This window comes from Panthera leo, chromosome D3, assembly GCF_018350215.1.
Source record: "Panthera leo isolate Ple1 chromosome D3, P.leo_Ple1_pat1.1, whole genome shotgun sequence".
In the NCBI taxonomy this organism is placed as follows: Eukaryota; Metazoa; Chordata; class Mammalia; order Carnivora; family Felidae; genus Panthera; species Panthera leo.
The window spans coordinates 2,450,176-2,465,695 of record NC_056690.1 but is presented as its reverse complement, the minus strand read 5'-3'; the positions used below and the strand labels follow the sequence as shown (position 1 = coordinate 2,465,695).

General features: G+C 50.2%; 1 protein-coding gene across 1 annotated transcript in view; it reads right to left on the bottom strand.

The window, feature by feature from the left end:
- Positions 1–9,828: 9,828 nt before the first annotated feature.
- Positions 9,829–15,520, bottom strand: part of LOC122203991 (transmembrane protein 132D-like) — a 155,139-nt gene continuing 149,447 nt past the window's right edge. The window contains exons 3-4 of the mRNA XM_042911158.1: positions 11,253–11,343; positions 9,829–9,933 (exon numbers count right to left, since the gene is read on the bottom strand). Of these exons, the coding sequence (XP_042767092.1) occupies positions 9,829–9,933; positions 11,253–11,343 (196 nt within the window). The remainder of the gene's footprint in view (positions 9,934–11,252; positions 11,344–15,520) is intronic.

The following is a 15,520-nucleotide window of genomic DNA, read 5'->3' as shown; positions in this document are numbered from 1 at the left end:
ACAGGCTCTAGAAAGGGCACATTTTCTGAGCAGCACACTGGGAACCCGAGCACTCCTGCACAGATGTCCCTTCTGGCAAGGAGAATGGAAAAATCCACCTTAAATTTTTTTAAGATGGTTTTTCATGCACTTAGATTCTACTCATACAGAGAATGTCAGAAACGTCATTTTCTTCCCATAACGTGCATCTAGTTGTATCAAAGTAACCACATTCAGGCATCTCTTCACAACAAACCACACCGCAAAAAGAGTCTCTCGTCCATATAATTCTTGGTTTAAAAGGCACTTCAAGGGGCACCTGGGTGGCTCAGTCGGTTGAGCGTCCAACTTTGGCTCAGGTCATGATCTCACGGTCCGTGGGTTCGAGCCCCGTATCGGGCTCTGTGCTGACAGCTCAGAGCCTGGAGCCTGCTTCGGATTCTGTGTCTCCCTCTCTCTCTGACCCTCCCCCATTCATGCTCTGTCTCTCTCTGTCTCAAAAATAAATAAAACATTTAAAAAAAAAAAAACTTAAAAGGCACTTCAAGATTGAGCCACATTTATTTTATTTTTTTAAATTTATTTAATTTAAATTATTTAATTTTTTAATATTTTTTATTTTTGTAATGAAATTTATTGTCAAATTGGTTTCCATACAACACCCAGTGCTCATCCCAACAGGTGCCCTCCTCAATGTCCATCATCCACCCTCACCTCCCTCCCACCCCCCATCAACCCTCAGATTGTTCTCAGTTTTTAAAGTCTCTTATGATTTGGCTCCTTCCTTCTAACTTTTTTCCCCCCTTCCCCTCCCCCATGGTCTTCTGTTAAGTTTCTCAGGATCCACATAAGAGTAAAAACATATACAGGAACCCTCTTGCACTATTGGTGGGAATGCAAACTGGTGCAGCCACTCTGGAAAACAGTGTGGAGGTTCCTCAAAAAATTAAAAATAGATCTACCCTATGACCCAGCAATAGCACTGCTAGGAATTTACCCAAGGGATACAGGAGTGCTGATGCAGAGGGGCACCTGAGCCACATTTATTTTATGTTTTCATCCTAAACAACACCCAGAATGCGGACTTTGCCCTGTAGAATGTGGTGCTTCTGTGTATTATTCCAGAACCAAGAGTGCTCTGCTATACTCTGCTTGCTCCTAGCATGGGGCTTTGGGACCCTCAACACCTCCCTCTGCTTCTTCCGTTTCCTCTCAACAGAATGTAGGAAGTGGAAAACATTGCTCGTTCTCAGACCCAAATGAGATCTTCCACCAATAATGCCTAGGAAACACAGTGAGAGCAAGGGGGAGAAATCTAAATCATGGCAAGTCAAAGAAAATGGATACAAACCTCATTGAAAATTACTGTGTAAGCCAGAAGACAAATCTGGACTTCAACCAGTATTTCATTCCCTGCGAAGAAGGAAAGGTTTCCTTAGGGTAATGGACATTTGGCGATGTCTGGAGACATTTCTGGACGTCACAACAGAAGAGGAAAGCACACTGCCATCTACTAGTAGGTGGTGGCCAGGGATGCTGTCCATACCCTAAAATACCCCATCTGTCCATCCGTTCATCCGTCTGTCCATCCATCCATCCATCCATCCATCCATCCATCCATCCAATACAACACTGTCAGAGAACACCACACACACAAACACACGCTCCAAAGAATTATCCAGTCCAAAATGTCAGTCATGCTAAGATTAGGAAACCCCCAGCCTTAAGATCAGAGTTGGGAAGAATCGAACCACAGAGTCTTGAGATGTACGGCCATGGGTAAAGGTGGTCCCAATTCAACGTCAGCAAATCTGGGCTCCATTAACATGCAAAGAATCTCTCTGGGCCTTTGAAATTTGTCATGATCTTTGGCTTTAAATTGATCAAAGCATTGAGTCAGCAGAGATCTATTGAGATCTATGCACTGTGGTTTTTGCGGATGTACCACCAGGACAAATGCCTGCTCACGTGGAGTCTGCAGAGGGAGAACACTAACACGGGCAAAGCACACTTACGGAAACAGCTGGATTTCAGGCAATGGTAACTTCTACGAAAACACAAACGAGGGGCGCCTGGGTGGCTCAGTCAGCTGAGCATCAGACTTGATTTCAGCTCAGGTCATGATCTCACAATTGTGAAACACAGCCCCGCATCCGGCTCTGCACTGGGTGTCGAGCCTGTTTAAGATTCTTTCTCTCTCCCTCTCCCTATGCCTCCTATCCCACTCACTGCTCTTGCTCCCTCCCAAAAATTAAAAAAAAAAACCCCACAAATTAAAGGGACTCCTGGTTGGCTCAGTCAGTAGAGCATATGCAACTCTTGGGGGTTGTAAGTTCAAGCCCCACATTGGGTGTACAGATCACTTAAAAATAAAATCTTAAAAAACACACACAAATTAAAGCAAGATGATATGGAGAAGGGTGGGATTCTACTTGAGATGCAAGAGTTAAAGAAGACTTACCAATATCTATTTGTCTATCCATCCACCCACCTACCACCCATCCATCCATCCACCTATCATCCATCCATCCATCCACCCACCTATCTATAATCTATCCATCCATCTACCCACTTACCATCCATCCATCCATCCATCATCTATCCATTCATCCATCCACCCATCCTTCGTCTATCCATCCATCCAACCATCCACCCACCTATCTATCATCTATCCATCCATCCTATCCCATCTTTTGCACTTCACTTTTTTGCACCTAATGTTTTGCAAAACTTTCATATCATAATAGCTATATAGTATTCCGTGAAATAACATTATGTGACTGTAAAATAACCAATGCCTTTAATGAACACTTAGCAATTGTAGTCATTGCTCTCTTATCTTCTGACACTGAATGGTGCTCAATGTTTCTGTGGAGAAGTCTAATGCCAGCCTGAATTTCTTCCCCTCGTAAGTGACAGAGACTTGCTTTTTCTTGACAAAATATTTTAAAATTTGGCATGTATCACACATGCGTGCATGCACACACTTAAGTATATATAAAGCCCTGGTGGAAATACACACACACACACACACACACACACACACACACACACATATACAGTTTAAAAAGTGTATCATGCATGGACATTTTAGAAGACAGTAAGCAAGCCATGTGCAATAAGCACCACAATGAAGAATGTCTTTGGAACCTCCTGTATGTTCCTCCCCATAAAATCCTCATCTTCCCCACTGACACCTACTATTCTGAATGTGGTATTCATTCCCCTGTTCTTTTACATTTGCGCCTAAATGAATGCATATATCCATCATCCATGAGCAGTTTGTTGTTAACTCGATGCCTACATCGCATCTTCACAGAAACGTACTTTTCTGCAACTTTCCATTCCGTTCCATAGTAGAGATCAGGGGTTGCTCACACCGATGTATCTCGCTGTAATGGAACACTCTTCATGAATGCGTGGGATCCCACTGCAGGAATGTGTCCCAATCTGTTTATCCATTATCCTGGCAATGGTCACTTGGGGTCTGCCATTAATGACAGCGTGGCTGTGGATATTGCTGGGGGCCTTCTCGCAGACGAGTGCGAGAATTTCTCTAGGTTCTATACCTCAGAAGTGGAAATTTGGTGTCACAGTCTATGCTTATCTCTCCTATTATGGGGTAACTCCAAACCACTTTCTTGTTTTTCAATTGACATCCAAGTTAGTTACCATAGAGTGCAAACATGATTTCAGGCATAGAATACAGTGACTCATCCCAACAAGTGTCCTCCTTAAAGTCCCTTGCCCATTCAGCCCATCCCCCCACCCACAACCCCTCCAGCAACCCTTTGGTGTTTTCCTCCGACAGCAAGAGATGAGGCTTTTCCAACAACTCTGGAGAGGAGGAGGCTGCCTGACTCTTGGCAACCGGGTGGTTATAAAATTGAAATGCATTTTGGTTTTAATTTGTTTTTCCCTAATTTCTGGTGAGATGTTGTATTTTTTCTTAAATTTATTGCTGCTTTGTGTTTTCTCTTCTGAGCGAGTCCCTAACCCATTTTTCTATTTGTTTATTTGCTTTTAATTGTTGAATTCTAGGCATTCTTTATATATTATGCATCCTAATTCTTTGTCGGTCTGATGTGTTACAAACACCTTCCCCAAGTTTATGGTTTGCTTTCTGATTTTAAAAAAGTACTTATGTTTCACACGTAGTCAAAAGTATCGCTGTCCCCTTGGTGGTCACTGTTCCGGTATCTTGTTGAAGAAATCTTTTCCCGCAGAGCTTATAAAGACTTCTTTACTATTTTCTTCTACATTGATTTCCTTTATTTTCCCCTCTGGATACTTAATTGATCCGCAATTGATGTGTATAAATGGCATGAAATAGAGATCGGGTTCCTTTCTTTCTCATTTGGATAATGCCCCAGTGCCATTTTTGAAAAATAGATCCCTTCTCACAGATCTATAATGGTAGTTCTGTCACACGAAGTCTCATATTTGCATGGTTATGGACTTTCAGCGACCTATCTGCATTTGTCTTCTCTTTAGTGTTTTACCCATCCTTGGCCTTCTGGTCTTCATACAGATTAAAATTCAACCTGTCAAGCTCCTTGAAGGATATCCCAGCTGGTATTTTTATTAGAATTGCATTGCCTCTACGTAATCATTTGGGGAGAACGGACACTTTCACGACATTCCGTCTTTCTGTCTCTGAACACAGCACACCCACGTCTTTAAGTTCTTAGGAATATTTATTCTGCCTGAACGATTAGCTAACTATTTCATTATGATTGAAATTTCATAATTAGGTGATACTTTGGTATTGATTTTTTTAACTTTTTTTTTTCTGCAGCATTCCTTAGTGGTAATTTCCGTTTTATGCTGTTTGGGGCCTCAATTCACATATTAGCTCTCTCGACTACCTTACTGCCTCTATCTTTGTTTTCTTTGCATATCTGAATTCTTGAAATATTAAGTTCATATTCTTTTTTAAAAAAAACTCCCGAGCCATTTAAGCACTCACAGAGAAGTCGCTCTGTTTTTTCTCTCGGTTTACGTTTTCTTCCAAAATAAATTCGTCCTCTCTCTTATGTTCGGCCTTCTTCCCTTCCTTCCCCGTTCCTTCCTTCCTTCCTCCTTCCTGCCTGCCCGCAACGTATTTACAGAATGTCCTGCCATCTTTGTTTTAAGCGCATCTGTGTCCAACCTGGACAACTCTGACCCAGACCCAGGCCTTCCATCAGCGCTGACGTGCTGTGGATGAATTTCACTTGGCATGCTTTATCTTTCAAAATGTGTTATCAACACCTGAGCTTTCAACAGCCTGGGGTCAGGGAGAGAGGAAGAGAGCGCAGTCAGGGCTTGACGGAGGGAGCCCTGTCCTCCCCGTATGCAGCTGTTTCCAAATACCCGGTGCCTGAGTTCAATCAACCCCGTGTGCCCATCTTCCGCGCTCTTGGATAACCCTGGGCTTCAGGTGCGTACTCCAGTTCACCTCTGCCTCTTGGACCCTTGCCCAACACAAGAAAGGAAAAAAAATACAAGCACTGATTTTCACCTACACACAAGGAAGTTCACAGACTGGAGACAAATATATTATCTTGCCCCGCCGTGTTCTCTCTCTGCTGCCTGTAGGTCTTTCGAAGTTTGTATCTTATTTATTACATTTTCTGTGTGGCTAAATTCATTTCTTCCCTGCCTGAGACCTTCGGGCCTGTGCTCCCAGCTGAGACCGACACAGATGAGAACCCCCGATGACTGTCTTCTGCTTCTGGAACAAGGTGGAGTCCATCAGATGAGATATTCTGTTTCCATAAAAGGTATCTTCTCAATGGGGCGCCTGGGTGGCTCAGGTGGTTAGGCGTTCGACTTCAGCTCAGGTCATGATCTCACGGTTTGTGGGTTCGAGCCCCATGTCGGGCTCTGTGCTGACGGCTCAGAGCCCGGAGCCTGCTTCAGATTCTGTCTCCTTCTCTGTCTGCCCCTAACCCACTCGCATTCTGTCTCTCTCAGTCTCTCAAAAATAAATAAATGTTGAAAAAATTTTTTAAAAAGATGTCTCCTCAAAGTGCTACCCCCACGTCAGGGATGAGATCCCATAGCAGACAACCGACCAGAGCACTTTCATACACAGCAGTGGTAAGAGGTGCAGAACTTGCCGGAAGACCGGCCAGACAACGGTGGCACGACCTGGATGTCCACACCTGCGGGACGCTGCTAGCTATCCTGGGTCAGGAGGACACAGCCCAGAGCTGGGGCCACGAGGGGCCAATGGCAAGGTCTCCCTCTAGGAATTGGAGCCAGGGCACGGCTGCCCCATGGAGGGGCGTTCACTCCTGAGCCAGGACCACGAAGCGAGCCAGAAGACGATTACGCAGACTTTGGCTTCCCACACGCAAGATTCCTGCCAACGGGTCCCCTCGGCCACGTGCACTCAGAAGCCCGATGCGGTCCGTGTAGGGCGTGTGGGGAACGCAGGTTCTAAGGCGGACCCAGCGGAGCAAGAGAAGGCGGGAAGGAGCTGAAAAGCAAGTGACCTCAGGCACCTGCTCTGCTCCGTCCTCCGTCCTTGGTGCGTGTGTCACGACCGCTGCTCGACAAAGTACAACACGGTCTTCTTACACACGCCAACCTCACGTACCCGAAGTGGGAGCAGGGCTCTGCTGGGAGGTCGAAGCGTTCCCCCTGGAACTTGCTGAGGTCACCGGCTGAGATCGCTGCCTGGTCTACAGCATCCCAGAGAGTTTCTTTCCCTCGTGCGTCTGGGGCCTCGACGGGATGGCGAGAAGCCCGGGCCCTCCTGGTCCCTCCCTGTCCGTGCAGACGAGCTGGCCTTCTTATGTGGCAGCTCAGGCTTCAAGAACAAGTGCTCCTGGAGACCCTGGGGGAAGGTCAACTTGCTGCGGGCTAGCCTCGGACCCCCAGATCCTCGCGACTGCCCTGTTCTACTGGGAAAGCGGTGCGCTGAGGCCGGGGCAAGGCCAGGGGGACCGGAGCCTGCCTCCCCACGGGAAGAACGTCGGAGATGCACAGCCATGCCGAGCCCATGACCCTGTGGTCTCCCCTCGCCGAGGCTCGTGGGAGGGGGACACACGCGCTGTGGGTGGATGCACGGGGCCGATTTCTGGAAACTTCTGTCTCACTCTGGCTCACCCCACCACCAGTCCTTTCTGTGTCTGTTGATGCTGGTATTACTTCTGCTGATGTCCTTTTTAATCCACTGACTTTCCATACCTTCGGATTTGGGAGGAGGGAGGCTGACGTGTGGCTTCACTCTACCTTCTCATTCCAGAATATGCTGAGTTAGTGGCTTCCCTCGGTCATCCGGGGAAATGCCTGGTATGCAGCTTTAAGCAAGCGTGGCTTTTATTATCCCTTCCAGTTAAGGCAGACGTAACGTGAACCTCGTGTTAACTCCGCCCTTTGCAGGGTAAACTGACAATGTTGTTTGGGACTCCGGGTCATGTCTGCACTTCAGCCGGGGTCCCTGACATACTTCCCGGTGGATGGGCTACTTACTAAATGCCCAATCTGATGCCACACAATGCGCTCAAGCTTCCCTGTGGTCTTTGACTTAGACCCCACGACACCAGAAACTGAGGCTCTGGGAGCTTCGATGACCTTCCCAGGGCACAAAGTCAGGGACAATGCCAGGTGCCTGGGGCCCCGGACAACACACCCTGTGCCCTCCTCCCAGACCCCATGTGGTCTCCAGCAGGTGAACGCGGCCCTTGGATTTGAAAGTTCTGTTCCGCATCATAGCTACCACGTGTGACACGCTGGGACAGGGCCACCGCAATCCACTACCGTCCCTCAGAGCCGCTGAACTCGCCGGGTTCCCACCGCAGTGGCTGATGCTGGACACACCTTCGCCGGTCTCCTCTGGAAAGCACTGGCCTGCGTGGGCACCTGCTCCCCGCAGCTCGATCCCTCGGGGAAGGGCCCCGTCCGGGTGATCTGCTCGCTGTCGAGTCCCCAGCGCCAGGCTTCCCACTGGACAAATGGTTGGGAAACAGCGAGAACACTTCGGGAACTCGTTCTCTTAAGTGACGTAGAGGCTGAGCCTGCCCCCCACCCTGCACTTGCGAAGACGAATTTTCTAGCAGGTGCTCTGGGGTGTGTGACAGCAGGGGTGTGTTCGCAGGACGTTAAGTCGATGTGTTAAGCTCCAGGGACTCTGGCAAGTTGTGTGACCCTCTGTGCTTCCGTTTCCCCTTCTGGAAAGGCGGGTAATAACTGTGGCCAATTCATAAGGCTCTTTCGAGGATTAAATGTGTAAAAACCACGTGAATCACTCTAAGCAGGGTCTGACACAGATAACAAGTGTTGGCTAGTATTATTTTTAAACATTTCTTTAAGTTTGTTTAAGGTTTACTTCATTTTTGAGAGAGAGAGAGAGAAACAGAGTGTGAGTGGAAGAAAGGCAGAGAAAGAGGGAGACACAGAATCGGAAGCAGGCTCCGGGCTCTGAGCTGTCAGCACAGAGCCTGATGCAGGGTTCGAACTCACGAACCGTGAGAGCATGACCTGAGCCGAAGTCGGACAGTCAACTGACTGAGCCATCCAGGCGCCCCGGCTACTCTTATCACCATGGTTCCTACTGTTGCCATGTTCCGGGGTCTCACGTGGCTCCCGGGCCCCGCATGTCCCCACTGGCTTCCTCAGAGGAGCCTGGAAGCAATACCCGCACAGAGAGAATCTGAATGTGCAGGAGGAGGACTGAAGACGCTCCCTCCAAAGCTGCTGACCAAAGACCACCTGAGACAGGGACGTCTCCATGGAGACCTTCATGCGCAGATGACATTTAGGACCAAAACCCATGTCTGACTTCTCCTCGCCCAGGCATGGGGTGCCCCTCCACAAACGCAGCCCTGTGACTGGAGGTTGGGGGGGGGGGGCATGCAGAATGAGCCAGCCTGAGCTTGCTCACCCAGATCTGCGGACTGAAACCCACCCCCCGCCCAGCCCTGGGCCATCAGGGCGTTCCAGAGGGTGCCGGCACCAGGACCCTTTCCCTCCCACTGCTCTCAGTCTGGTTGACAAGGGGACCATGGGTGGCCCCACGACCCAGGCGAGATGATGCCGAGGCACTTCTAGGGACATGGAGGTCAGCCCAAAGTGACAGAGGCCAAACATGAGTGGCCGGGAGTCTGCAGAGTCAGACAAGACCACAGAGCACCCTGCTCAAGACAAGGTCTGTGTGTCCATCCCGAAAATAACAGCAAGGATTACAGCATTTAAACCCAAAAGGCTGACCATCCTAAGAAATCCCTTTCGTAGGAATTCCGGCCGGACCGGCCCTCTGGTGGAAGGACGGACAGCAGTTTCCCAGGCCGTACCCGCACATTCTGCCAAAACCACATCCACACGTCGGTCCACCCGTCCCCAAGAGAACCTTCCAGAACCACGAGGAAGACAGGAACCGCCACGCCTACTCAGGTCCGCTCATTCTGTCTCCTCTCCCACATCCCTGGACGCAGTGTCAAGAGGCAGACACTGAAGGGGAGTGTGGAGACCCTCTTTCCTGTGCCCCCCCAGCCCCCAGCCGGGTGCCCTGGTGCCCGGAGCAAGACAGGAGCGTGTGGAATGCTTTCCTGGGCTTCGCGGCTTTCCCCCTTGTGGCTGTTTCCCCGGTCAACGGGAAGAGGAACTCCATGCCTGTGGCTGACTTTCGCTGACCTTGACCTCACGTGCTTCCAGTGCAAGCAGCAAACGGTTTCTGCCTCACGGAGCAGACGTTCTAGTGGAAGAAAGAAGGTACGTTGCGTGCGGCTTAAAAGATTCCCAAGGACAACATGAGCGCTCAGAATGTCGCCTTCACTCTAAACTCTGAAACTCCCTGGGGGTAAGAGGCGAGCTCCCTCTGTAGATGTTTCCTTTTGTCCCCAAGGACCAGAATCTCGCTCAATGGTCTTTAACTTGCTGGGGTGCCTTCTCCCGCAGGGGACGCGTGGCAGTACCCGGGCACACTGTGGGGGTGTCACTACTGGGGTTTCTGTCCTTCGTCATCTCGCGGGTGCAGGCCGGAGAGGCCGCAGGACACAGGCTGAACCCCCACCCCCAACAAAATACTACCCGATCTGAATGTCAGCAGCGCGAGGCTGAGAAACCTAGCCGGCTCTACTGGCTTATCACCCAAACTGTAGAATCAATACCCAGACGCCCTTACGGAAACAAGCCCATCACCCCTGCAGAACTCCGAGGGACTCGGGCAGGTATGACGGCTTCAAGGAGGTGCAGTAATTGCGTACCTCACTCTAATTGTGAGCGTCCCTCCAAAGCAGGCAGCGCCGGGAGCAGGGGGACGGGGGCGAGGAAGGGGGCAGCTTCCCGGTGGCGGGGCAAGGGAGACACGCCCCCAGCCGCTGGCAAGGGTACCGTCGGCCAGGGTGGGTCAGCCTGGTAGGACGCGTCCCTGATGCAGTGCGGTGACCGTGGTTCTCCACCTCCGTGGTTTCAACCCCATGCCCCTCACAAGGTCTCGCCTTGAGAAAACCAGCAGACAACCACCCCTCTCCCTGCCCCCGCCCCTGGAGGCACATTCTTCACATCTCCCTACAGTAAAGTCTCAAAACTGCCAGGGTCATCAAAAACTATGTGTGAGTGAGGCACCTGGGTGGCTCAGTCGGTTGAGCGTCCGACTTCGGCTCAGGTCACGGTCTCACGGTCTGTGAGTTCGAGCCCCGCGTCGGGCTCTGTGCTGACAGCTCGGAGCCCGGAGCCTGCTTCGGATTCTGCGTCTCCCTCTCTCTCTGCCCCTCCCCTGCTTGTGCTCTGTCTCTGTCTGTCTCTCAATAATAAATAAACGTTAAAAAAAAAACTAAAAAACAATGTGTAAGAAACGGTCACAGTCAGGGAATCTCAGGAGACCCAATGACCACACGTACATGACATCATGGACAGGCTCCTGGAACAGAAAGAGGGCAACGATTAAGGGAATACGAATGAAGTGTGGCTCATTAATTGTGACAAATGTAGCATATTAACGTACGATGTTAACAACACGGGAAACCAGCCGGGAGACTGTCCTCCACAGACTTCACAACCTTCCTGTATGTCGACATCTATTCTAAAGCCAAAAGCTTCTTTAAAACAGATGGAACGCCCTCCTTTCTCTGTCCCCCTCTCACCCACTGTCCACCCCACATGAGGCCGTTAATGCCCACTAGCGTCCCAGCCACGGGTGTCAGGGACCTCGCTGGGGTTTGGGGAGGCCCAGCACGCACCCCCTTTCCGAGGGCACCCCAGGTTCCCCAAGAGGGAAACACCTCCTCCCGCGGGAGGCGCTCTTAGTGACAGGCAGGGAATGGCCGGAACCCATGTCTCACTATGGGAGCCACACCGGGCCCCCGTGTCACTCCGGGCACAGGCAGCAAGTAGACACGAGAGCCAGCGGGAGCCTCCACAGAGTCTGTGCACCTGTTGTGAGCACAACAAGGACAGATGAAGGGGTTCACGCTGGCGGGTGGGAAGACGTGCTGGGGGTAGGCTGTTCTGTCCACCTCTTCTCAGACGCGATGCCCGGTGCCCCTTCTCTTATTAATTCTTGAGACCCACGATATACATCCGGCAAGCCCTTTATTTATGTATTTTTCTTAAATGAGCCAGACGGAGATTTATGGTCTGCAGCTAAGACTATCACTGGCTACAGCAAGGGCATATTTTACCTGGAACAGAGTAAGACGAGGGCCCTATTCTAGGTCAGGGCAGGTTCAAAGGCTGCACCCTTCAAGTGAATTGAGCTCAGGGCCAGTCTCGAGCCACCACATTCTTCTCCAACAACCTCAGGACCTGGCACAGAGGGCTTTTCAAGCCACCACGAAGCCCTTTCGAGCCTTACCCATCCCGGGCCCCCTTTCTCCCCTCATCAAATATTCTTATGTTGTTCGCTCACGGCCGCCTTCACAACCCTCATCTTTGCAAGAACACCTCCTTGGTAATAATGTGTGATTCAGAGACGACCTCGCGTCTGACCACCGTGCCAGACACGACGTACGTCACACGCTCTTGAGCGTTTAGCGAGGGACACGGCAGAGACCTCAGTAAACCGCCTGCGTTCGTTAGTAATCAATGATGTGTTCATTCACTCCTTCGTTCAACCAACTTAAGAATATCTCCGACTCTGAGAAAAGCCCCCATTCATCTGAGTTTTGTGCCACTGTTCTGGACCTTTCCACCTGCACTTCCCGGAGCGGTTGGGAACCAAGCTCACGTCATGCAAATACTTGCCTCTAGCCCCACGTTCAGATCTGATGGCCCGGACCCCTTTCCAACTGACGTCCTGGGGGGAAAGGAACGGAAGAATAGGTAGGGGGCATGTGACAGAGAGCCCACATTCTTTTCTTCCTCCAGACACATAACCAGGTGATTAGAGACCTCGGATGCTTCTGAAATTGGCCCTCTGTGGGGGGAGAGACGGGACAGAACAGGAGGCAAGAACACAAAGAAAGAACCCAACTGCCATGGGACGCTTCGGTTGTCTCCTTGAAGGGAAACATTTCCTGAAATTAAAAGGGATCCTTAGATGTCTAAGGAATGAAAGCATTTATTTGTTTTTCCTCTTTTGTGGAGGTCTGCCCGGGAGGGCAGGAGCTACGAGGGAGAAGAGAATTCCTAAGATGACGAGAGCCCACCCAGTTTTCTTCTTCTCGACAGTTAACGCACACACCCGGGCATTGACACACACACGTATACGTATGCACGCATATGCACACACGCATGCAGACATATGCATACACACCTGTGCAAACACACCTACACACAAGTACACGTGTGCACACATATCCGCACACACCTGCCCACATGCACACGCACCTCCACACACGTATACACACACCTGCCTGCATATACACCTTCACACACGTACACATATGCACACATATTCACACACCTGCCTACACGCACATGCAGACATGCACACTCCTGCACACACACGTACATGTATGCATGCACCTACTCACACACATCTGCACACACCTACACATATGAACACATCTGCACACACCCACCTGCACACACACATACACACATGCACACATACCTGCACACACATGCACACCCACCTGCACACACACACGTGCACACACACACAGCTAAGGTTTTAAACCGCCCTTCCTGATGACTTGCAGGACACAACTGGGTTCCTGCCCTGTGTGTTAGCCCTGGTGCCACACTCAGGTCACAGGCTCAGAACAAGCAGGGGAGGTGGCAGAAGGCAGTGAACCACTCTCGGCAAAGAGCTCAAGGGACAGCAGCCGCATGGACTGGAGGGCCCCCTCCTGCTGGTGGCACTGAATTCGGTCCCCTTCCCACTCTGGCCATCCTTCAGTGGCCATGGATGTCCTGCTGACACCTGACCTGTATACCGTAAGCCCACCCCTGACCGCATGAGCATGTCCTCACGGAGCATCTAGAACCAGAAGTCACAAATGCAGACGAAAGCCCCCAAGGACACGCGGCTGGATCCTGCAGGGTCATTTATAGCAGGTGGCCAGCCAGACGGAGCAGACCCGCCCTCATTCTGAATATTTGGAGGCTATACTAAATTAGCGTCAAACTGACTTCATTAAAAAAGACACACGGTGGGGCGCCTGGGTGGCGCAGTCGGTTAAGCGTCCGACTTCAGCCAGGTCACGATCTCGCGGTCCGTGAGTTCGAGCCCCGCGTCAGGCTCTGGGCTGATGGCTCGGAGCCTGGAGCCTGTTTCCGATTCTGTGTCTCCCTCTCTCTCTGCCCCTCCCCCGTTCATGCTCTGTCTCTCTCTGTCCCAAAAATAAATAAAAAACGTTGAAAAAAAAAAATTCAAAAAAAAAAAAAAAAGACACACGGTCTTACTACTTTCTAATGATGAGAAATCAGACCGAACGCTAACAGCACGACCAGATTCAGGATCACCTCCAGCCGTTACCACAAACCCCAATGACTCACCAGTAACGACAGCGTGTGAAGGATGCAGCAAACACATCATCAGTGCTTTCCAAGGGGCACGAGGTGTGCCCCTCACCAGGTTCAACACACATATATGAACATTTAGTTCACAATGATTGTAACCGAAAAACTAAACTTCTTTACCAATTTCTAACCAGGGACTCTGAACAAACACACCTCTGCTCCACACCCCAAGTGCTCAAATCTTTACCTTCTAAGTGGCCACACCGGGGTGTTTCAAATGTGTCTGTTTCTGATTTTGCAAAAATGTGGACTCCTCAGATTACGTGGCCCAGCAATGCCAATTTCCGCTGGCTTTGTTACCGCTCGCCAATGACCGAGCGGCCCTCAGGACTCTGATGACCACGCACAGTGTGCGGTAGGCGGTCACCAGCTACAAAGCTTTCTGTGAAGTGTAATACTCCATATGCAACTGCGTCCCCCAAAAAGCTGGATGTGGACGTCATCTCCTGGAGAGTCAAGGCTTCAAGAGATTTGGGGCTCTCACCCTGGGTTCGGGAAATCAACAATCAGCACTTGGCAAATCTACCGGACGGCAGAGGGTCCAAAACCACCCAAGAACAAAGCTCCCCTTATTCCAAACCTTTGCCTTCTCTCAACAGAACAGCTCTCGACATCAACAGCCACCTCCACAAAGAACATTACAGAAGACCGTATGTGGAGAGGCAGAGAACAGAGCCAGCAGACCTGTGACCAGCTGCATCCAGGTCTGATTCCAGAGCACGGTGGGAGAGCTAATGAGGCCTCAGCTCCACAGATGTGTTTACGTGACCTAAATCCCCGTGGTCAATCCCCAGCTGTGCCGCCAGCCCACGCCGAAGGTTTGACCTGCCAGAATCAGCCGCGTTCAACCGTGAGATTAATGTTGTGCATTAGTTTCTGTTTCTTTGGTCAAGATTAAGAGGTCATAAATCAACAAAGCTTAAATGTGCACCGTATAAGCAAAAGAATGAATCCTTTCTGAAACTCACCCACCCCTTCACAAAGCCAAAGAGAAAGGGGAGAAAGAAAACAAAGAAAAAGCAGGTATTAAGCCCACGTGGAGAAGGACGAGAGAAGAGGACCATCACTGTGTGAACTCTAAAAACCACACAGACGCTGGGTCTCACGTACGCCAACAGCCCCTTTTCAGGGATCATGACAAATGTCATTACGTAGCACGTGAGACCGCATCACTGCGTTCGCTAACAACGTCAGGGCACTTTGAGTGACCCGATCAGTCACGCCCAGATAGCTGTATACTGAAGTCTGTCTTGTGTTTAAAACAAACACAAACCGATCTAATGAAAATCCAATCAAGCCAAGGCCAGTAGCTTCTGTGACATATTACATCCCAAAGAGAAAACTAACCCGTTCTTTCCCCCCAAAGTACCCAGTCCTCCGTTTAAATGTCTTCTTGTCTTTGGTACACTCTTAAGTAAGTAACACTCTCAACAAATTCTACTATATATTCTTCACACGTTATGCCCTTTTGTATTTCGAACACTGCGTTCTATTTCCAGAGAGAAACAAAGTGAGGCTGGTACCGTATCATACTGAGAGCTCACGGGCTCGGAACAGACTTGAGTTGGCAAAACCCTATCGTCTCTCCTTCCGACAACCGTCGCGATCCCATTCGCCGACTCGTTTCAACTGCGAGCACCGGGCT